The sequence below is a fragment of the Euphorbia lathyris genome, chromosome 2 (genome assembly GCF_963576675.1).
Source record: "Euphorbia lathyris chromosome 2, ddEupLath1.1, whole genome shotgun sequence".
Lineage (NCBI taxonomy): Eukaryota > Viridiplantae > Streptophyta > Magnoliopsida > Malpighiales > Euphorbiaceae > Euphorbia > Euphorbia lathyris.
In genome coordinates this window covers 65348435-65373898 of record NC_088911.1, presented here as the reverse complement: position 1 = coordinate 65373898, position 25464 = coordinate 65348435, and the positions used below count along the sequence as shown (strand labels likewise).

Here is a 25464-nt window from a genome sequence, read left to right as displayed (position 1 = left end):
GGAGTCTAAATTTTTTAAATTATGGTATAAAATTATAATATATAGAAAATCATGAAATATTAAAAATTAAATTTGGTAATATGATTTTAGTTGTAATTAATAATGATATTCATGTAATTTACCCTAGTTTCTAATTATAATTATGTAGCAAAAACGAAATGGGCAGGCCCATATAGGAGAAACCCTCGCATAGAAACCCCAAAATACAAAGCAGCCAAAGAATCGAAAGCAGCAAAGCAAACTCTATCCCTAAACCACTCTCCTCTCCTCCATTTTCAATTCCCTATTCCGTTATCCCAAAACCAAGGCAGCCATGTCTCCTGGACCAGTTGTCGAAGCTGAGGTCGCCAACCCTGAACTCAACGAGCAGATCCCCTCCGCCGGCGAGGAGACTCATCAAGACCCTAAGGTCTTCATTTTTTTTTCTCCTCTTTCCATGTCCTCAATTTCTATCTTCTCTGATATCCTTTTCTTCTATCCTTAGCACGATGATGAGCCTATTGTCGAAGATGTCAAGGATGAGGACGACGAGGACGACGAGGACGATGATGACGATAAGGATGATGAAACCCCAGGTTATCATCTTGCTTCTTTATCCTTTTCGCCGGTTCTCAGTTTTAACTTTATTGATGGTCATGATATTGCTTTTCACTTTATTTGGCAAATTTAGTTCAATGGTGAATCTATGTTGTCCTTTATCTTCGTTCAATTTGATGTTGCTTCTGCTTGATGAAAGTTAAATAATAGAGGGCTAATAATCTAACCATGTTGAAGGAAGGTTATTGGAATGTTAATAATCTAACCATGTTTGGGAATAAAAATTATTACGAGGGAAAGGATTTCAAAGGTTAATTGGAGGTTAAAAAACCTCCAAAGACCTCCATTTTTAGTCCTCCAATTTGGTGGGATTTTGGTATTTTACTTCTTCTCTGATATGCTTATGTAAAGAAAGGATAAAAACCATTGCCAGTATGGGTCTCGTCTGTGTGTGTACGATGCTCTACACTTTTCACTGCCCTTTCGTTATTGAATAGTTTTTGTTTGAATGGCATCCTAAAAAATGCTTAAGTATTCTGCCTGCTCATTTTCTCCAAATCCAGTTTGGAATTCGTTCCTGTTATTTAAACTTGATGGTTTTTCATGTCTTGAATTGAAGCAAGGAAACTCTTCTCTAATGATAAACATATAAATCAGTATTTTGTAATTTTATTTAAAAAAATCATGAAATATTTGATTACGTAGCCTATGAAGCACCGAGGTTGATGTACCTGTATTGGATACTCCAAGGATACGGATACGCCAGGGATATATACGCATGGGATACGGCAAAACAAGTATCCCTTTTTTTTCTAAAATTATTAATTATGTGGGGATACACAGGGATACATTTCAGAGTTAATTAGGTGAAGTTTAGGGTCTTAAATAGCTTTACAGAAATAGGGGTTACCATATAAAAAAAATTAAACGTAAATCCTGAATATAAATAATTAACTAAACCAGCCCGCACCTACCTTTTGGTTTGCAAAAAATAAATAAAAAACTAAAAGCTAATCAGTATTAAAATGTTTGTCTATTATCGATAGTTTCAAAGGAGAGTCCCTTGCCAGAGCCTCTCAGTGTTGTGATGTCCATCTCGTGGGATGGAGCAGGCCAAGAGAGGGGGTTGTGAAGCTGAATACTGATGGGTCTTAACAGTCGCAACCTCATCAAAGCTATTAAAAGGCTTTGCTCCTCCTTTGAGTTCGTAGAGTTCAGACACATTTTTAGAGAGCAGAATCGTGTTGCTGATCGCTTGGCGACGGCGGGCCATGAAGGGACGTTAGGCGTTACTACCCTTTGTGTTTCCCCTAATTTCATCTCTCCTCTTCTCTTAGAAGATAAGATTGGGGTTAGCTTCCCTAGGCTAATTCCTGGGTAGTTTATTGTTGTTCGTTTTTCTTTTCCTTTTCTACCAAAAAAAAAAAAAGTATTAAAATGTTTGTAGATGAAGATCATGAAAATGTCTTAGAATATTCTTTAGACTTGGTAGTTTAAATAGTTTTGAAGTATTTAATGTTTCTTTTTGATGAATTAATGACTTATTAGTTATTATGAATGTTATTTGTGGTTTTATAATAACTTATGAATGTTATTTATGGTTTTATACATTTATGTGGGTGTGTATATATAAAATTTGGCGTATCCCCGTCATACCCGTATTTCATATTTTTTTTTTAAAATGCCGTTTGGTGTACCCCATGCATACCCGTATTGGTGCTTCATAGCTTGTAGGTTATGGTGGGTAGAAAATGGTTGTCTTGCAAGTCTTGTGCTGGTTTTGCAATAAAAGGTTTCTATAAATATAAATAAATTATACAAAGAAAAAAAAAAGTAGAGAAGAGTTTTACTCATTAATTAGTGTACAATTTTTCTTGATGCTCCATATTTTGGGTATTCTTAACCTTGAACATTCCATTTTACATTCCTGCCTGATCTGATTTGCTCTCAGCATTTTAAAATTTTTGGTTTCCTCACTTATCTCTATTTTTCTCATAGCACATGAAACACTGTTATATCTGCTTATATCCGGATTTCAATTTTATGAGGTTGCAGTTGGTTGGATAAATTAAAAATTTGAATTGCATCAGAGTTGTCATATATATAACATATTCATTATATCTTGGGGAGTAGGCTCATATAAGTGTTGATTAGAAGTTATTGAGTGTGAATATATAAATACTGGCCAGTAAAGACGTATTGAACTTAATATATCTTATCCTATGTAGTATTTAGTTAGGCTTGCTTTTTATAGTTTACAAGTATTGGAAATTGGGAAAAAATTAAAATAAGATTTGCATGCATTTGAAATCTTTCAAATTTAAATTTCCCTTTCGGACTTGCATGCCTATTTTATTTGAAGGCCTTGGGTTTTATGTTCTGATCAAGTTATTCTCTGGAGCGAGATGCAGGTGTAAATGGGAGTTCGAAGCAGAGCAGAAGTGAAAAGAAGAGTCGTAAGGCAATGTTGAAACTCGGGATGAAACCTGTTACTGGTGTTTCCCGGGTGACAATAAAGAGAACTAAAAATGTGAACATCTGTGTAATTTCTAATAATTTAGATAATCTACCTGCAAACTTGGCTTCAACTTACAAGAACATCTCTTGACATTTCAGATACTATTTTTCATCTCAAAACCAGATGTCTTTAAGAGCCCGAACTCTGAGACATATGTTATATTCGGAGAGGCTAAGATAGAGGACTTGAGCTCTCAGCTGCAGACACAGGCAGCACAACAATTTAGGATGCCAGATATGGCATCAGTCCTTCCAAAATCTGATATTTCCGGAGCTGGTGCTGCAATTCAGGCAGATGAGGAAGAGGAAGAAGTGGATGAGATGGGTGTGGAGCCTCGAGACATTGACTTAGTTATGACACAAGCAGGAGTGTCAAGGGGCAAGGCTGTGAAGGCCCTCAAGACACACAGCGGAGACATTGTTAGTGCAATTATGGAGCTTACTACTTAGGGATTGTGAGGTGGGCGAGTTTATCATTTAATTTAAATTATTGTTTCTTGTTGATGAATTGTCAGGGACATTGTAGTCAATTCGCCTCCTATCTGTTATTTCTGTCAAACTTTTAGATTTTTCTGTGGCAGTGCAGTTTTTGAGTCCTCTATTCGCCTTTTACAATCCTCAGTGAACTAATGTTTTTAAAGGGTCAAATTGAAGTTTTCACTAATCGTATGTTGCAATTGTAAGATTTTAGGGAAGTTGCTCCATAATAATTATGTGATTTAGTTTTGTAAAATAAAGGCAAAGACAGTTGTTTTAAGAAGGGAATTTAATTTTTCATGGCTTTGGATATTATGTATTAAAGTATGAAGATTTATTTTCCATGTTCTAGTTAAACAGAAGTATTTAAACTTAAAATCAATTAGTTTTCATAGAATAGAAATCCTTCTTTTTTCTTTGATTTTGAAAGGATGATGATTCAGTTTTTGCAGAAAGGAATTAGAAATGTGAAGTACAAGCAGCCATTATTTGTGCATTTGGTCCTAGAATTTGCCTCCTTTATTGTTTTTAACCATTAATTGATCTGTTTGTCATACTTTTCTAGAGAAAGAGGGAAGGCTTAAACTTGTTTTCTTCTTCTTTGGTCCTAGAATTTACCTCCTCTATTGTTTTTTTTTAACCATAATCATACTTTTCTAGAGAAAGAGGGAAACAGTTCTCCTTACTTCTTAAAAAGGAAAGGCTTAAACTTGTTTTCTTCTCTTCTTCTTTGGTTCTAGAATTTAACTACTTAGTTGTTTTTTAACCATTAATTGATCTGGTAATCACACTTTCCTAGAGAAAGATGGAAACAGTTCTTCTCCTTCAATTGTTATACAGAACAAAACAGCAGCATGGTAAATTCAAACATACTTTTAGAGCCCAAGATCACAATGTAAAATTAAACATCTACAGCAGCATGGAAAATTCAAGCAGTAATCATAATTCCAGAGCCCAAAGATCATTATGCAAAAATACAGAACAGAATTATAACATTGCAAATTCAAGCAGTAGAATGAATTATAATTCTAGAGCCCAAGATCATAATATAAAATAAAACATGCAAAAAAAGGAATTAATGAGATACACTTGTTTGGATTCTGTTAACTTCGTTTCCGAAGCTTCTTTTGAGTCCTTCCTTGAGATACCTATAAGACAGAACAAACAATTAAAGAGGGGTCGAAGTCCGGCCAATCCGCTCCTATACCTAAGTAAGCAACCGTTGGAAGGATTTAAGGTGGTGAATTACTTGTGAAGTAGTGATGCTAATGTATCTTTAGGGTTTGTCATATGATAGCTAAGATTGTATAACCCTCTTAAGTGCAAGTCGTATCAAGTAGTAAATGTTCTTGCGAACAGTATCGATCACACAGAGACTAGTACCTAATGCGCTATTCGTACTCGATTTCTATATTATCTAAGGTATCTGTTAAGTGTATTGAGTTTCTATACTAATAAAGCAATTAAACTAGCAAAGTAATTAATCTATTAAACATATGAATGGAAGACTAGAATTTAGGATCCCTGTGCTAACTGCAATGGAAAATTTGAGACTGACAAATCCATATCCCAGCAAAACATTTGCGGCTTTCACATTCCAATGAATATTCATGTGATTACAATGCTCATACTTATACTCATAAAGGTATTCCTGCTCCCATGACACACCTAAAACCATTTTTTTCCTTGTTTTCCAAACTAAAACAAGTTCCTCAGACTTGTTCTAGCTTAGACTATTTGTAACATTTAATTTTGGCATAAAGGAACACTAAAAGACGTTCTTCAACTTCATGTTAGAAAGTTGCATCCATTCGAAAACCTCCATTTCCAAGGACATTCTTCTCGCAAAAGTTTTCTTCCATCCTTTTATTTTTCCCTCTTTCAAATGGATACAATAAATGATGAGGGGCAGAAGGTCTCTCATGTCCAATAGGAGTAGTGCAAAGGCTCAGAGCCTTATCATCAATTGGAGGATCAGGACTCGCACTCCTTGACAATGATAAACTAATAAGAGCAGCAAAACTATAAGAGGAAGATGGCCCAATAGTTTGACCAACGGCTAGGCTCACAGTGGTACCAAAACGTAATTTCTCTAGAGTTTCTGGTTGAACACTGAGATCTGCTGTTTCTGTTTGATTGGGGTGTTTTGGGCATAAGGTAAAGGGGTGATCGGAGATGTGAAAGTCTGATTAGGTTTCAGATTGTTTCAGGTGTTTAGGGTCCAAACTGTAGTTATTATTAGGGATTTGAATGGTGGTTTAGGTTGAAATTCCCTATCATATTTGGCTTGCCTAAGATTGCTTGCAATGCTCTAAGGTAATAAGATCTCTAAAGGAATGATGGGGACATGGTAGAGAGTAAGACTCAGTAATGGAGGGGCTTACCTTTTCCATTTGAAGTTGTAGAGCTTCAAACTGAGCCTCATTTTCAACAGTGACCTCCTTCATTAGAGAAGGAAGCTCCAACACATATTTAGTTTTTCCTTGCAAACTAAAATCAGGTGGCTCTAATTTCCTCTCAGGAATTTCATCAAACACTTGGAGTGTAGTTGAAAAAGGGTATGAAACTCCTTGAAATTCTCGAATGGATTGAGCCAATTTTGATAAGGATTTACAGATTTGTTCATAATTTTCTTGTTGCTTCTTGCGAAGTAGTTCCCATCATTCATTAAACCTTGATTGTCGCTCACGAGACTCCCTGTTGTACTGTTCCATTTCACGTTCAAATTGTCCCATGGCCAGAGGAAAGACGCCTCTGATACCAATATCACGATTGAGGATTTTTGACAGAAGTAATTAGGGTAGAATAGAGTTTACGGAAGATAAGAATAGAGTAGAAGAAGAAATAGAGAGATAGGGAGAGAATCGCAGAGTTTGGAGAAGAGAGAAAGAAGGAAAGAGAAAGTAAGATTTCATTAATATTCATATACTACTAAGGAAGAGACTAAATAGAAAGTAAGATTACAAATCACACGAGATGTTGTAAATAACAACTATTAAAGACAAATAACTATCTAAATAGTATTTGATTAATCCCCCTTTAATTCCTACTCTATGTGCATGTATATCTGTTATCTTTTGTTAATTGATTCTTTCCTCTTAGATCTGATTGAAAATTGTTTCCTTTCTCTTTCTTCCTCTTGTATTTTTACCATTGATTTATTTTTCGTTGTGCTTATAATTGCATCTTTGCTTCAGTTTCTCTCATATCATAGTTGTGGTTTCTTCACCTAAACCTAGCTATTTTTTAGGGTCTGATGTTCCTTTCCTTTTCTTCACTTCCTAACCTTTTCAAAAAAAATTCTTCTACACAATGTCTTTTAGGCTGTATAACAAGACAATGAGTTCCTATACATACTTTCATAAGAAAACGCATCCATGTTGATTTATAAGTCTATACATCTTAAGGACTAATGTATATCTCGTGATTTTATTGGATTTTGTTTATTATTTTGGTTTTAATCTGTTCAAATAATTCATTTCCTGATTATATATATATATATATATATATATATTTTGTTTGTTTGAGTAGGTGCATTTTCAAGAAAAAAATAGTTATATAGTAAAACCTCTATACAGGAATACATTTGGGACCGGGCTATTTGTATAACAATTGAGAGGTTATTACTAAATAGAGTTTGGTAATAAAAGTTACCGGGTTGAAAGCCAAGAGCAATTTTACCCATAACGTTAATAAATTGGGTCAATTTGAGAAGTAATTCATCAAACTGTATTCTTGGTCATGAATCTTGTTATCTACACTTCATACGTGTGCCATTTTATCAGTAACAAATCACAAACATTCGTTGAGATGTGAAAAAAAATAAAAAAATATATTGTCTTTTTGTACGGATTAGACAAAAAAAATTTCAAAAAATCCACCGAATTTATAAATATTAATCTCAAATTCTATTAGTAAATTATAAAAAACATGAAATCCTTTTTTTAGAACGAATTATTATGCAATTGGTGCAGAATAATGAACAAAACTATCTGTGTTTTATAATAGTGTCTGAAATTGACCCAATTTATTAACGTTAGGGGTAAAATTGCTCTTAGCTTCCAACGTTAGGGGTAAAATTGTACCATTTTAGACGTTAAGGGTAAAATTGCTCCTGGCTCAAAACGTTGGGGGTATTTTTACACCTTAACCCTTATTAATTAAAAGAAAACCAGACCCAGACAAATGTTATAGATCAAGGCCAACATGACTGTTAGAGATAATGTTTCTATTATCTCTGTAAATAGATTTTTATCTAGTTAGAGTTTCAATTTGTCTATAACCCTAGCTAGGTAGAGTTCTAATACGATTATATTTGTGTATTGTATTCCTATACAAACTACTATTGGCTCACTATAAATACAAGGCCTCTGAGCCATAATCACTAAGGTGATTCAAACCATTAATTGTGTTATTACTTATCTCTCGCTATCTCCATAATCTTCCCTATATCAAACTATACATTTAACATGATATCAGAGCCTCCATCAAATTTATTTCTCTAATTCTGGATCGCCAGATTTTTTTTTTTCCATTCCTGATTAGTGTTTCCGCCTAACTATTCCCAAAGCTTTCCCATATTAATCCCATTCCTAATTACTGCTTCCGTCTACCTCCATCCTATATTACTTTCTTTTTTTTTCCTTGTGTTTTTCTTTTCCTATTCCAAAGCTTCTTCCCTGTTCCTATTATATTTGTACTATAATCCTAATACAGGTCCTTTTCCAATTCCTAACACTAGGCCTGCGCATCACCTCTCCATTAATTTCGTTTTCGCTTCTTTTTTGCTTTATTCAAGCAGACATGGATGATCGCACAAATTTAATTTCACCTACTGCGATGCCATCCGCGACAGCCGCCGCTGCCCAGCGCCTTGCGCAACCCGCGCCTCTCCCGACTCCGACCAATTCAACCGCCGATGCCGCGGTGTTAGCTGCGATTGCAGCGTATCGGGCAGCAGTGCCGCTGCAACTGAATCATGAACCGATCCCGGTTCAGCAGCCATTAATTCAATCTCAACAACCATCGGTCACCACGGCTACTCAAACCCTATTTTCTCCATCAGTTCTTGCTGCCCTAGCCACCTGAAGCTAATAATAAACATCAGGTTATTTCTGAATCTAATAGTTCACCGTTTGTTTACAATTCTCAATCAGCCCGTGATCCCTCTCCATCTTTTTTCTCAAATTCTTTTCACAATACTGTTGATGCACCTTCAAATAATTTTCGACCTAATTTTATTCCTTCCTCAAATCCTCTTCCTTCAACCAATCCTGTCTATATAGAACCTGTTTCTACCTCTGTCATCCAACCAAGACAACCTCCCACAAATATCACCATTAACATCAAATTAACCCCTCACAACTACAAAGCATGGAGAATGTCCATGGAATCTACCCTCAAAACCTATCATCTTTTTTCCCATATTATCAGTTCAACACCTCCTCCACCTCAATTTATTTTTAGAACAGGTTTTATGACATCTGCTGCGGATTTAATCATAAATCCATCTTTTTCCCAATGGGATGATTTAGAAAATATGGTTAGGACTTTGCTCCTAAATTCCATCACTGAGGAAGTTTTTCCCCGATATTGCATATCTCAAATATTCACATGACATTTGGCTAGCTTTGGAAGATGCCTATGGGCTTATTACAGGAATCAAACAGTTTCAGTTAGGTGTTGAACTGCATGAGCTTGAGCAAGGGGAGATGTCAGTAACTACTTACATGCAAAAAGTGAAGTCTATTCTTGATGATCTAGCTGCCTCAGGGAACCCTTACCCTCGACACTTACTACCATCAGTTCTTTACAAGGGTTTGGGAGAAGAGTATCGCTCTACCGTTCAGAATCTTGTCACTCAGCACGACACAAACATCAATTATCAGGAGATTTTGAATAGTTTGAAGACTGTTGAAGGCATGATCCAATCAACAAGAAAGACAACTCTTCTTCAATTTGATGGTATACATGCGCACCGAGAAGCCAACGTCTCCACCATGGAACCAACATAATCAAAGAAGCAGAATCCAAAGAAGAGAAGAAGTGGCAAGTGCTACAACTGTGGTGATCCAAGTCACTGGGCTGATAAGTGCAAAAGACCGAAGAACACTTCACATTCAAACTATAATTCTGGACCACAAGCACACATGGCGTGGCAACAACCACCAAATCCATTCATGGGTCCTAATCAGCCGTGGTATCCTGACACTGGAGCAACAAATCACATGACGGCAAATCCCGCTCAACTTCAACAGATGCAACCATATCCAGGATATGACACAGTTCAATTTGGCAATGGTCAAGGTCTGCAAATTTCTCATTTTGGAAACTCAAAGATAAATAATCTGAAAATTAATGATGCCTTACTTGTTCCTAAGCTCACTAAATCCTTACTATCTGTTCAAAAAATTTCCCGTGATAATTCATGTTTCTTTGAATTTTGGCCTAACCATTTTCTTGTAAAGGACCAAACAACTAGGGAAATCCTGTTACGAGGCCCGAGTAAAGATGGGCTATATGTGCTTACACCCACCCTGAAGGAGGCGCTAGTAGGAGAGAAGGTGTCTTTTGAAAGGTGGCATGCACGGCTTGGACGTTGTCAGAATCAGACAGTCAGCACAGTTATCAAAGGAAACAATCTATCCTCTTCAAAATCAGTTAGCAATTGTTCTTTTTGTCCATTAGGCAAACTTGCTAGAAGCTCTTTACCCTCTATTAGTCGCTCTAGCACATTTATTTTTGAAAACTTACACCTTGATGTTTGAGGACCAGCTCCAGTTGTTTCTTGTCTTGGTCACCGTTATTTTTTAATTATCATTGATGAATTCAGTAGATTTGGGTGGGCTTTCTGTTTAAAGAACAAAAGTGATGTTTTCTCAACCTTTTGTGATTTTTATGCCATGATCTCTAATCAGTATAGTGCAAGGGTTAAGAATATTTATTCTGATCTTGGGGGAGAGTTTCAAAAACTACAACCTTTTTTCAAACGACATGGCATTATACACAAAATTGCGTGCCCTCACACTCATGCACAAAACGGTATAGCTGAGAGAAAAATTAGACATGTCGTTGACACCTGCCTTACTTTGCTAGCCAATGCATCTTTACCTCTAAAATTCTGGAACTATGCCATGATACACAACATTAGGCTAATCAACTACTTACCCACCAAAATCTTGAACAACAATTCACCCTATTTCTTGTTCTACAAGAAACAGCCTGCCTATAAGGCCTTACGCATTTTTGGCAGTGGTATCTATCCTCTTCTTCGTCCATACAACCAGCACAAATTTGATTTTCGCTCCAAGCTATGTGTCTACCTTGGTCCATCAGAAAATCATTCTGGGGATATTTGTCTTGAGTATGCCACCGGACGCATATACATCTGCAAATTTGTGCAGCACAATGAAGAAGTATTTCCTGCATCAGCAGTCACTGCATCATCACCTTCATCTAGCAACTCGGGGGTAAGCACATCGTGTCAACTACCATCTTTACTCGGCCCGTATCCAGGTAATTTCTCTAATCCCAATCCTATATTATCTACTTCTAACTTAGTTTCATGCTCCCAACCCATCACACCTGTCCACTCTGGACCTCATCCTGGTACCCCAATTACCCCCCTGACTCTGAAGCCACAAACACTGCTCCTTTAGCTCCACGTCAATGTTTGTCACCAGTGGTCACTGCTGCATCAACACCCGTTCCTCAGAATGATCCTAGCACACCAGTTGATGCTGTGAACATCACCACACCGAAAATACAGAATGCAGTACCTCATGAAGAGAACATCATGCCACAAACAGATTCTCCTCCTCTTGAAACTGCACCACCTGCTCCTATTCCAACTGAAAGGCCCAGACCTCGCAATGCACCGCTGATTGGTCCACGATAACATTACATGCAACTTCGACAGTCGTCTCTTCAATCGAGAGGAAGGTTTGAGGGACTTTTAGCTACACATCCAAATGGCACAGTGGATCCCACATGCTTCAGTAAAGCCAACAAACAACCCGAATGGCGTATAGCAATGTCTGAAGAGATTCAAGCTCTTCTGGACAATGGCACATGGCAACTTGTACCGAGACCACATGATCAGCATGTCATCACCTCCAGGTGGCTCTTTCGTACAAAGAAGAAGTCTGATGGAACCATTGATCGTCACAAAGCCCGTTTGGTAGCACGAGGATTCACTCAAAAAGCTGGGATTGACTACCAGGAAACATTCAGTCCAGTAATCAAAGCTACAACCATTAGGTCTGTCTTTGCCATTGCAGCAGCAAACAACTGGTTCATCAATCAGCTGGATGTCTCTAATGCATTTCTTCATGGAAACTTATCAGAGACAATATATATGGAACAACCGCAGGGTTTTCGGGACAGTGACCGACCAGATCATGTCTGTCTTCTCAAAAAGAGTCTTTATGGATTAAAGCAAGCACCGCGAGAATGGTTCACACGCCTTCGAACATTCCTCCTCTCCCTTGGGTACAAAATGTCACAGGCTGACAACTCTCTGTTCATCAGACACACCGACACGGAAAAGACTTACATTCTGTGCTATGTTGATGATATACTCATAACAGGTAACCACCCTGCACACATCACCAACACTATTGCAACCATCGAACATGAGTTTCCCATTCGCAATCTTGGCAAGGCAGAATACTTTCTCGGAATTAAGATCAGATATGAGAAGGATGGCATTCACATGTGTCAGGCCAAGTATGTGGCTGACATCCTAGACAAAGTGAAGATGATTGACTCCAAGCCCACACTAACGCCCATGGCCACCACGCCAACACTTTCAAAGGAGCTAGACACCAGCTTAACCTCTGGAGATGAATATCGAAGCATTGTGGGAGCACTTCAATACTTAACATTCACTCGTCCTGACATTGCATTTGCAGTTAACAAATTATGTCAGTTTCTGCACTGTCCGACTGATGAGCACTGGAAAGGAGTTAAGAGGGTCTTACGCTATATTCAGGGCACATCAGACTTTGGCATAGTCATGTCCATCAAACCAATACAGCACATCCATTGTTACTCATATAGTGATTGGGGAGGGTGTCTTGATGATCGACGATCCACGGGTGCCTTCTGTGTTTACCTTGGATCCAGCATTGTATCGTGGCAGACCCGCAAGCAACCCACAATAGCTAGATCCTCAACAGAAAGTGAATACAAGGCAGTGGCAAATGCCACAGCAGAACTCCTATGGTTCAAATCTCTTCTCTCGGATCTCGGATTTCCCTTACCCACCCCGGTTCAGCTATGGTGTGATAATGTTGGAGCAATTTATCTCACCTCAAATCCAGTGTTCCATGCCCATACGAAGCACATTGAGCTAGATTATCATTTTGTTCGTGAACAAGTTCACAGAGGTTTTCTCAGTGTCAGATTTATTCCCACCGATGATCAGGTTGCAGACATACTCACCAAGCCGCTAGCTCCGGCTCGCTTCACGATGCTACGCTCTCGCCTCTTTGTTCGTGCCCGCCATCGGCTTGAGGGGGGTGTTAGAGATAATGTTCCTATTATCTTTGTAAATAGATTCTTATCTAGTTAGAGTTTCAATTTGTCTATAACCCTAGCTAGGTAGAGTTCTAATACGATTATACTTGTGTATTGTATTCCTATACAAACTACTATTGGCTCACTATAAATACAAGGCCTCTGAGCCATAATCACTAAGGTGATTCAAACCATTAATTATGTTATTACTTATCTCTCTATCTCCATAATCTTCCCTATATCAAACTATACATTTAACAATGACATCTTAAAGCAAAATAGAGGAGGGTATGGAATCAAATAGAAAAGAAACAAGAAGGATTATACCTTGACATTAGAGGTATTATGCGTTCCTTTGTTTTCATTTTTGGAAACAACTGTTTTTTAAAAAAAAAACACTCAATGCTGCCTTTTGCCTTTTAAGTCTAAATATGAGATAAATAACGTTGGTAAAAATTGCTGCTTGTGAGAGTCAAACCTCTATATTTCACGTTACTTACCACTAAGACAATTGCTTCTCTTGTACATTATCACACGCGCTGTTTAATATACCATTGTGCTAGTAGCTTCTATTGTTTAATATTTGACGCATGCACTTATTAATATCGATTAAATGTGCATAATAATGAACTATTAATAGAAAAAAAAATGTGCATAATAATGAATTATTAATAGAAAAAAATCCAAAAACATGCTCCAATTTCTTATTTATTTAACTCCTCTATATTTTTGTAATTTATGTTTTAAAATGTTAAGGACGATGTTCTAAATATTGTTACATATATTCTAAACTTTATAATTTGTGTTTTAAAAATTAAGTATAATGTTTTAAAAAAATCAGTAAATATATGGACCATTTTTACATTTGTTCTATAATATAATTTATAACTCATATTCTAAATAACATAACGTATGTTCTAAAAAACATAACGCATGTTCTAAAGTTTATAGTTTGTGTTCCAAAAATTAAGTATAATGTTCTAAAAAAATCAGTAGATATCTGGATCATTTTTGCATTTGTTCTATAATGTAATTTATAACTCATGTTTGAAAAAACATAACGCATGTTCTAAAAAACATAACGTATATTCTAAACTTTATAGTTCGTGGTCTAAAAGTTAAAATATATGTTCTAACGTATGTTTTAAAAAATATATTTTCTTATATAAATAAAATATTAATATGAAATTTTATTAAAATATATAATATATTTTTATTTAAAAAATATAATATTAGATTTTTTTTAGCATCAGAGGCACTTAATAATATATAAATAAAAGAATTGTATAATGAACAAACAAAAGCAAGTGTACCAGCGGTAATACATGCGCATGCATGCTCCACTCCTGTACATCTCAGATTTGAATCCCTCCTCCTCTTCCATTTTCTCATTTAACCTTTGATTAAAGGTGGTACAAGTTATTTATCAAAATACCACCGTGTCCGTACACCACCAAAACGTTCTCACATAAAAATCAGTGATCCTTTTCCTATATATATTCCATGTCACCCGTTAATAATTTTGTATTAATCTAATGTGAAATCACATTTTTGTTTTATTTTGAACTAAAATACATTCGATTGGATTATTAAGTATTTTATTTTTATCCATTTATTTACCAAAATTCATTTCATATTACACTCTCTCTCCTACGTATGATTCTTAAATATTTTTTTTTTATTTTGTACTAGGTCACAATCAATTTTTATTACACCTATCTTTGGGATAATAAAAAAAAAAGTGGGAGCAACTAGTGTAACTCTCATACACGTAATTAACTATTTACCTCATCTTTAACAGTTACACTCTTTACTTCACCTTTGGCAGTTAGTAAAGATTTTAGGTTTAATAGGCACCCAACCCCCTAAACTTGTAACCTTTTGTCACCTGGCCCCCTCAACTTAGGGGACAACCTCTCAACCCCCCAACTCTCCAAAAACATCACATAAAGCCGCTTACACCCATATGTTCGGTCAAAATATTGACCCGTGTGAAAAACGCGCTTGACTGTTGACCACACCAATGCCACGTGTCATTTTTTATTAAATTTTTCCATTGAGGTCTCTGCTCGGCGAGCAAGCCCATTTGTGCTCGACGAGCAACTACCAGAGATGGATTTCGATCAGAATTCTTATGCCAAAATGGAAAATTTTAATAAAAAAGTGACACGTGATATTGGTGTGGTCAACGGTCAAGCACGTTTTCTACACGGGTCAATATTTTGACCAAACATAGGGGTGTAAGGGACTGTATGTGATGTTTTTGGAGAGTTGAGGGGGTTAAGAGGTTGTCCTCTAAGTTGAGGACGCCAGGTGAAAAAAAGTTACAAATTTAGGAGGCTAGGTGCCTATTAAGCCAAGATTTTATTACTAAAATTATGTTTAAAAATGTGAATTATGGTCTTTAAGGTAACTTCCATATATAATGCTACAAATAATTGTTCATTCAATGTTACAACGGTTAGCTTTTTCAGATACAGAGGCATAACAATTATTACCTTTATTTGGCTTTAGTATCGTAGTGTTTGTGGGAATAACACTCTTCCCACACTGTAACATGTACATCGAGGAAGATCAGGAACTTCAAATGTCAACCTCAAAGAACTTAAACCGTTTACCTTAATGAATGTCAGAGGTCACCCTCCAAGAATTGTCAACTTTTTCCGTAAGTTTTTAATCTTAGAAAAAACCTCCGTCTGTAAACTCGTCAGACTTTCAATAATCAAATTTTCCTTAACAAAGTTCACTATTTAATTCAGACTACAACAGTTTCAATGATGTTGTTGTTCATGTTTGCACATTTTTAAAGATATATGTTATAAATATATGTGTCTTTCTATATTAAATCATTTTATATTATTACGTATAGATAGTATAATACATATTATTATTGAATTTATATAACAATTTGTTTATTAACAAATAAAAAATAATAAATATAAATCGGATTAATCCCGATTAATCTTTGAGGGCATTGTCCGCTTGACTACTACCTAAAGTTTTTACAACCTTAATTAAAAGAGAAGCATAAACCCAAAGACGCACAATTTCTACGATTCAAATAGGGCGAAGAAAACAAATTGGTTGGGGACATTTGATGGCGATGATAAATAAACACGAAAGGAAAGGAGAAACCAATAGAGTCGCATTGCGACTGGTTTTTTTATTTGTTTACATGTAAAAAGATGAAAACGTCCTACTAAAAATTGAAGAACAAAAAAGGTCATTAATATAGCAGGACGCTCAAAGGGCAGGTGAAAACAGTAGGTAGATAAAAATGTCCTAGTGACAAAAATAGAATTATCATATTGGGTTCACGAAAGAACATGTAAATATGCATAGTTGCGATAACCGGACCAGACTGGTTGGTTCAACTAGGTTCAACTAGAACCAGTCACATTTCTGGTCCAGAAGTAGTTAAATAACCACACCACTTAAAACTAGTCAGAACCGCTCAATTCTATCAATTGAACTGCAATCCACTTGAACAGGTCGTAGTTAAGGGATCTGATCGGGTCGCCTCTTATACTTAATAAAAAGGCTTACAAAGGAATCGAACCTAAAACATAACATATAAATATAATAAAATAACTATTATACAATTTATTAGATTTGTAAATTTTATTTTGTAAAATATTTATATGTTATGTTAATAATAATAGGAACCATTTAATTTAAAAAATATGTATGTATATTTTTTAGTCTTTATATACATTGAATTTTTTATATTTTAATTCATTTGAATTTATAAATTTGATAGTTTTAATTTTATTTGTACAATTTATATTAATATTGTTATAAGTTTTTTTTGAAATGGTTATAAGTTAAAATGTGAATAAAATATTATTTTTCAAATGATTTTTTGAATACCAGTTGAAACTGGTTGAATTCCAATTGAATTTCTAACCTTTGGTCATTTATCTGTTCCGGTTCTTTGACCAATTTGGTTTTGATAACCATGTAAATATGTTTTTTCGCGGAATAATTTCATTTTTGTCATCCACTTTAACATAGAAGTCGGTTGTGGTTAGTTGCTATAATTTTTTTAGATAGTGGTTTTAAATTTTAAAAAGAAAAAAAAACGTAGAATCAGTTGCTATGTTAAAGTGAAATAAAAGGCAAAGATGGAATTATGATGGGTCCGTGGAAGGACATATTTCCCTCTAACTTTAACATAGCAACCGACCACAGCCGAATGAAGTCGGATAGACTATGCCATTTTCGTTTACTTACTGTTTTCACCTATCCTTTTGAATATAATAAAAGAATTTTCTAAAAATAAATAAAGCCAGTCTAGTCTAGCATAATTTTTGAGATGTTTATGTGAAATTAAATCATGACAACTTGTCAAAAAACTAAAAGTAGAAAATAATTAGGCGGCATACTTTTCTATTAACATTTGAAGGATATTTATACAGATTACAGAATCCTATATATGGTAGAGCAGACTCCTATATGTGGTAGAACAGTTATACAGAACATACTCCTCTATGTGGCAGAACAGTTATACAGAACAGACTCCTCTATGTGGCAGAACAGCTAAGTAAGAGACTAAATAGGAAAATAAACTAAACAATAATTTTAACACCAACTAAAAACTCATACGTCAACAATCCCCCTCAAGTTGGTGCTATTACACATGCCCAACTTGGATAATGTTTCATAGAAGTGACTACTTGAGACTGCGTGAGTCATATATCTGCTAGCTGGTCTGAACTTTTCCTGTATGGAATTTCAATTTCACTATAATTCAAATTTCCTTTAATGTAGTTCCACTCAAGTTCTACATACTTAGTTTTGTCATGTTGAATTGGATTGTTTGCAATCTCAATGGTTGTCATATTGTCACAAAACAAGACCATATGTTTTTTTGGTCCATACTTCTTCATGGCGTAACTCAATCTCCCAAACCATACGCTAGGTCATTGTTTAGCCCATACAACGCCTTCGTCAACTTACATACATTGCCTTCTTCTAAATCAAATTTTAGAGGAGGATCCATATAAACTTTCTCAGTTAAGTCACTATGGGGAAATGCATTTTTTACGTCAAATTGCCTCAATGACCAATCTAAATTGGATGCAAGTGTGAGTACAACTCAAACGATATTCATTTTTGCCATTAGAGCAAAAGTCTCTTGGTAATCGATTCTATGGGTTTGTGTATAACATTTTGCAACTAGCCTGGCTTTGTACCTTTCTACGGTTCCATCTGACATGTATTTCACTGTAAATACCCACTTCAATCCCACAATCTGTTTTTTTAGGTAGATTCAACATCTCCCAAGTAGCATTTTTATGAAGAGTTGTCATTCTTCTTCCATCGCTCCCTTCCATTTTGGGTCTGCTAAGGCTTCCTAAAAATTATTAGGAATTGAATCCGAAGATAATTGGAGAGAAAAGGTTAGATTTGCTTGAGATCAGTGATGATATGATACAAAGTTGGATTTTGGATAGGCAATTTTAGAAGAGTTAGAGAACCCAAACCTATCTGGTTCTTTTCGCTCACTAGTAGGATATATTTTAACCTGATCATTATTATTAAAAGAAATCGGAACAATAGATTGATCCAAACAAGAGTTTTGGTTTTCAGGGAACTGGAGATTTACTCAGAGTCAATCTTTAAAGAGTCATCTGATTGCATTGTATTATCATTGAGAGGAGGACCTGTCCCATTTCTATCAGAATACTTCTGTTGAAATAGTCTAGTTGATCTCTCTCCCTCAAATTTAGTCACATTGTCATCACCATTTTGTTTATCATACTGCCAAAACCTTTTTTCTACTAACCATAACCGTTCCTTTTCTTTACTATTAAATGCCCCCCCTAAAGAGGAATAAGTCACACATCCCCAGAAAAATATGACTTTTTTTCATAAAACTCCACATCCATGGAAACATAGTATTTTTTTATAGGTGGATGAAAGCATTTATATCCCTTTTGAGTGTTAGAATAACCCAGGAAAACACATTTGAGTGCCCGTGGATCAAGTTTATCACGATGTATGGAGTGAACATGAACATAACAGACACAGCCAAAGATTTTGGGACAAATATTTATGAAAGCATGAATAGATTCAAATCTAGAAAGCATCCTCAAAGGATTTTGGAAGTCAAGACGATGAGAAGGCATGTGATTATGAAGAAAAACAACAAGCATGAAAGCATTAACCCAAAAGGTTTTTGGAACATGTATGGTGAAACATAAGGCTCTCGCTATTTCAAGATGTTGGGGTTTAGTGTCCTATAAACAATTGTTCTAGGATATAAACTTAATGTAAATGAAGTGTTCTTTATATCATTTGTTTTAATGAGATATGGTTTCATAACTATATAAAGGCAACCTCTTTTAAGAACTAAATAAAGTCTAATAAAAGGAAATCCCTAAGTTTCTTTAAAGTGATTATAAAGTGTTCATACAAGCATGAAGTGAGACGAAACTTTATAATAAACTAACAAACTTAAAACCACCCCAAGTCAAGTAATATGTTTAGGATTGACATATCACTGCTAAGACTTGCATGTTACAATGTCTTCTGTCGAGACAGAAAGCTGATCTCACAAGCTTCAGATATGCAGATATCTGGACAGTTACGTGGATCCAATGAAAGGGAGTTCATTAGGATTGGGGACCCGACTTGAGATAACAGGATGGATAGATTCATCCTTGTCACCTGTTCATCTCATTGGTATTAATAGGTATAAGTAATCCTCAGACTCAAAGGAATGTTAATTAGTGATTCTGAATTATGGAATGTGATGCTTTGATCCTGTTGTAACACGATCCATAACAGAGATGACTCTGGGGTGTGAACGGCAGACGTTGGGTATCACGGGAAGTAATTGCAGGATAATTATATATTGGATTGAGCATTTGTCACTCCCGATAAATGGGAGATACGTCCAAGGATCGCTTGTGGAAGACTTGACTCTAAATCCTTGCAAGGTGATAGCTTAAGACTTGAAATGCAGATTTCACTTAACCTATCTAATTGGAGTTAACTCGGCCTGTACAAGTAAAACGAACGTCTCGCTATATGTGACTTGACATTATCCATAGTCATAAGATTCAGTTCAAGGATGTAGTTGATAAAGGATCGAATTATACTGTAACTAATACGGAAAGGTCAACAACAGAATCAACCTGTCTTCTTATAGCTCTGGGGGAATGTTTCGGATTTGCTAATCACATTTCGCGTACTCATTCCGTTATGCAACGATTAAATATAATTCTGAGAAAATTAATTTAACAGTTGCATACGGCTAGAAGCAATAAGAACCTAATGGGTCACACATAAGACTTGGAGCCCAAAAGAGAAACAAATGTTAATTAATTGATGGAAGCCCAACTGAGTCCACCAAGGCCCAGTAAATAGAACTTCAAAAGGTATTTCCGTTGCCATACGTTAGCCTATTTTCCATCACAAGAATGTGTCTATTTTTACGTTTTGCTATACCATTTTGTAAGCACATGTAGTTTGGTGAAGTATATCATGTTGTGCCATGAAAACAAGAAGAGATTGATTCACAAACTCATGACCATTATCTGAATGAAACACTTTAATTGGCACACCAAATTGAGTAACAATCATTCTATAAAATTGAGGAATAAGTTATATAACATCATTCTTAGATTTCATCAAATATACCCACGTTACTCTAGTGCAAACATCAATAAAAGAGACAAAATATGTGTAACCCAAAGCAGAGGTAGTAGAAAAAGGCCCCCAAACATCTGTATGGACATATGAAAAAGGAACAGACTATTAAAGCTGACTTTGAAAGAAACACGATGACTTTTGGCATAAATGCATTGTTCACATCGCAAACTTGCAATTGGAACATTTTTAAACAAATGAGGAAACATGTGTTCTAAATATGAAAAAGATGAATGGCCTAAACGATAATATCATAGTGCAATTTTGTCTCTATCAGAATTCCCACTTTCCACATGAAGGCTATAGGTACCAAGAGACATCTCCATTTTATTACCCTTCAGGTAGTAAATTCCTCCTCTCTCCTTACCAATGAAAATATTCATCTTCGTAAGATTGTCCAGAAATATACAACGTGTAGAGGTAAAAATTACAGAACAATTTAAAGCTCTTGCAATCTTACGAATAGAAAGAAGGTTATTTGAGAGATTTGGAGCAAATAGTTGGGTAGACATAGAAAATTTTAGAGAAAGATAAATTGTCCTAGTCTTCGTAATGGGCTTAGCACTTCCATTAGGAACCTGGACAGGCTTAATAGGTGGAGATGTTAGAGAGCTAAGGATATAAGAGTTATTAGTCATGTGATCAAAGGCCCCTAAATCAATAACCTAGTCATTTGATGTGGCTAAAATGTCGGTCCCTTAGTTATGTGGGAATTAGTTCCAAGGGGGGGGGGAGGTTAATGGAACTATTTAAGTTTTAAAAATTTAGCCAAGTGTGAAATGTTTCTCACAGCACAACAGCACGATTCAGAGTGCAAATATTAAGGTTCAGAGGAAACTTTAGTTGATCAGCAACTAAGATTGCTTCTGTCCTTAGTTCGAAAGATGACGCTAAAGGAGACTTCCGAACTTAGCACTTTTAAGATACAAATCTGACTAGTTAATGGTTCTGAATTAAAAGCAAGCTGTTATAAGGAGTAAGAGTTAGAAAATGATACTCATTAGATTTATTCTGGTTCAGCCTCCTGCCTACATCCAGTTCCCGAAATTCCTCTTCCGAGCTTTAATCCACTACTGAGCTCTTTCTGGTAGAGCACAAACCCTTACAATAGTTGTTGAGAAATTACAGAGTACCTTCCTCTATAATCCTACACTCCGAACTATCTAACTTTGTTTTCTAAATACCGAACAAACAGAGCTTCTGAACTAATCTATAGAATCGATAATTTTTGCTCTAAACTAAGAACACTTTGACAGAACTTAAAGAAAAGATTACACAAGAGAGTATGAAGGTGTGTGTAACAGTTCTTGCTTTGCTTTGCTTTGATTTGCTTGGAACTTCAAGGAATGATTCACTCAGAGTTTTTGAGCATTGAAGATCAAGTTCCAATGTTGCAAATGAGAGGCCTTTTATAGTTGACACTTGACGCTGGGATAAATTCGCAATTCAAAATAACCGTTGAGAAGGAAAATGTTCGACTGTCGTTTTCAGTACTCAGAGGCCAGTGCCAACAACCAATGATCTTTTATCCTTTACCGTTGGTTTTTTTTGTTGCGGTGTGCTTCAGAGTTGTTCAGAGACAGACTATTGGGTCTAACCAAATCAGGCAAAGTTCTCAGGTTGACCAGGAGACAAGCCATCTGTTGGTTTTGAAACTTTCCTTATCTGGTAGGGCATTGTCAGTTGCGCAGAAGTCAACTCTTTATCTTGACCAGCGTGGTTGATTCTATCCAACGTGGCTTGATCTTTGTCTTCCGGATTGATCTTATCTTTGAGACAGATCACTAGCTTCTGGATCCTTCTAATTGCTGGGCTGAACCTTTACTTCATAAGCCTTTGTGAAATGGGCTTGAACTTAAGGCTTAAGACCCAATTTAATTTCTTTGAACTAAAGCTTATATTATCAAACACTTCAACAAACACATTAGTATAAATAAATCAACATTTTATTTTAATGTATTATTAATTTAATTTAATATTTTTGTCATAATCAAAATCAATGTGGAAATTGTGTTTCAACAAACTCCCCCATTTTGATGTTGGCAAAAATATATAATATTGGAACACAATAATAACTCCCCGATAATTGTTGAACTTACTTAGCTTCTGAGTTCTCCCCCATAAGGGTTGATCTTCTGAAAAATAATCTTACTTAGACAGAAAACAATCGTTAGAGTTTAATAGTAAAACTTAAGTTCAGAGTGAGAAGCATTTTTAATTAGAGCTGAAATATGTCAAAGGCTAATACTTGGATATAATCAACGTTAAACAAAACTTTGGTCTAAACATTGTTCGGAGTCTTGTTGTTAACGTCTTTAAATTGTTTATGTATCAGAGTCAGTGTTAGAGCTTTATGTATGAATGATTCTCGGAGACTTAATATCATTAAATGTTCGGAGTTTAGTTATTTAGCTCAGAGGATCATACTTGACATATTTATCTTTGATTTTTTTTTAGTTCATGTGTTGTTTGATTTAAGTCAATAGCTTATGATTTAGTATAATGAGTTCAGAGTTCAAAAATTAAGATCAGAGGATACGACGATTAATAAATAAACACGGAAGCAATATATGAAAGATAGAAGGATATTAACAGTTCAGCACACAACAAGCAATAAATAAGACTAAATAGTCTATAAGCACAACAATCCTAAATAGAACTAGTCACTATCTAATGTTTGATATTGGCTTGGATTGGGTTAGACTTTGGCTTAGACTTGGTACATTGTTGTTGGGTTTGTTGTTGCTGTGAAGAAGTCACAGTTGCTTGTCTAGAAGTTGCGGCCTTGTCTTTTTTGGAATTGTGTTCACCCTCAGAGGTTTTGGCTTTCTCTCCCTTTTTGCCATCATCAATGATGAGGAAGGTGCCCGAAGGGGTTGAGTGACTTCCAACATGTCTGGAATTAAGTTGCTGGGTGTATGATGCGCCCATGGACTAACGCTCCAATGGACTCACTAAGGGATAAGTGTACCCTATCGTTATTAAGTAATAATCTGGATAAGTCCAGATATCGAATCCACAGGATTTACACCTGCAAGTATCGAGCTACTAAGCATCTAATGTTATCTAGGCTATGGGGGGGGGGGGGGGTTGAGATTGAGTTTGTTTAGCTTAATCTACTCCTAATTAAGTTATTCTACTCCTAAGTGATCCTCTAAATCATGTAATTAACCTGAGGGGAAACATGGTGATATGATAATATCGAATTCAACCTATTTCATTAATCAATTATCAACCTAATCTGAGTTGCTTTTGCCTAAGGCGATTAACCCTACTTATCTTTCTATGAATCCTAGCGCGTGATTCTCTTGTAAGGCCGAAACTAGCTCTAAGGCTCAGAAATTTGGGCTTAATCTTCTATAGGGTTGTCAATCCTATAGGCTCTAACTAGGTCAGATTCAGCTCGCAATGTGTGCCAAGTGATTGTTTGGACTTATGAATGAGTTAAACCAATTAAGCAAAGCGTAAGACAAAGATTAAATCATACAATCAATTGTCACCAGGGCCGACTCGGGACTATTTGAGGCCTAGGCGAGATACGAAATGTAGGCCTTTTATAGATAAGTAAAAAATATATATATATATATATATATATATATATTCATGTAAAACTAAAAGTTTAATATTTATCTAAAAATCGCTCTAGCCTTTTGAGTTGCAAAATCACTAATTAAACTTTTATATTCAATTTCTTTTAATGTCTCATTTTCAATAGATAATAAAGCTAATCCATGTAATCTTTCTTGAGACATAATAGAACGCAAATAATTTTTAATCAATTTTAATTTTGAAAAACTTCTTTCTGCAGTTGCAACTGTTACAGGAATTGTTAGCAAAATTCTATAAATAATAAAGGGTTAAGGTGTAAAAATATCCCTAACGTTTTGGGTTAGGAGCAATTTTACCTCTAACGTCTAAAATGGTGCAATTTTACCCCTTACGTTTATAGCCAATAGCAATTTTACCCCCCAACGTTGATAAATTGGGTCAATTTCAAAAATAATTCATCAAACTGTCTTCTCGGTCATAAATCTTATTATCTACACTTCACATATGCGTCATTTTATCAATAACAAATTATAAACATATGTTAGGATGTGAAAAAAAAATATACTGTCTTTTATACGAATTTGATAAAAAAAAATTCAAAAAATTCACCGAATTTATAAATATTAATCTCCAATTCTATTATTAAATTATAAAAAACATGAAATCCTTTTTTTTAGAATGAATTGATATGCAATTGGTGCAAAATAATGAACAAAAATATCTGTGTTTTATAATAGTGTCTGAAATTGACCCAAATTACTAACGTTAGGGGTAAAATTGCTCCTGACCCAAAAAGTTAGGGGTATTTTTGTACCTTAACCCAATAATAAAAGAGTTCGGATGAAGATAAATAATGTATAAAATAAATTATCACGATGAAAAGTAATTTTGTACCTGTTGCTTGTAGACGTTTCGTTAGGATGAAGATAAATAATGTAATACTTAACTGAGACTAATTGTGAATGAAAAGTTTGTGAACAACAAAGTTTGTAATTTAAAAGGTACAAGAAATAATAGTATATATAGGTACCTTTTTTTATACCGTTTAAAATTCAAATAAAAAAGACTATTAAAATGGATTTGATGAAAAGATAATAGTGGATTTGGAGGATTTGTATAGAAGAATAAGTCTATCCATTAATTTGTTTTATTTGACTTATTCATACTAATTATATATATATATATATATATATATATATATATATATAT

General features: G+C 35.2%; 1 protein-coding gene across 1 annotated transcript; it reads left to right on the top strand.

Annotated features, from left to right (window-relative positions):
• Positions 1 to 200: 200 nt before the first annotated feature.
• On the top strand, positions 201 to 3831 carry LOC136218495 (nascent polypeptide-associated complex subunit alpha-like protein 2). Its single transcript, XM_066005391.1, has 4 exons — positions 201 to 409; positions 485 to 575; positions 2949 to 3067; positions 3154 to 3831. Exons 1-4 carry the CDS (start codon positions 314 to 316, stop codon positions 3502 to 3504), a joined length of 657 nt encoding a protein of 218 aa, XP_065861463.1. The 5' UTR covers positions 201 to 313; the 3' UTR covers positions 3505 to 3831.
• The last annotated feature ends 21633 nt before the right edge of the window (positions 3832 to 25464 follow it).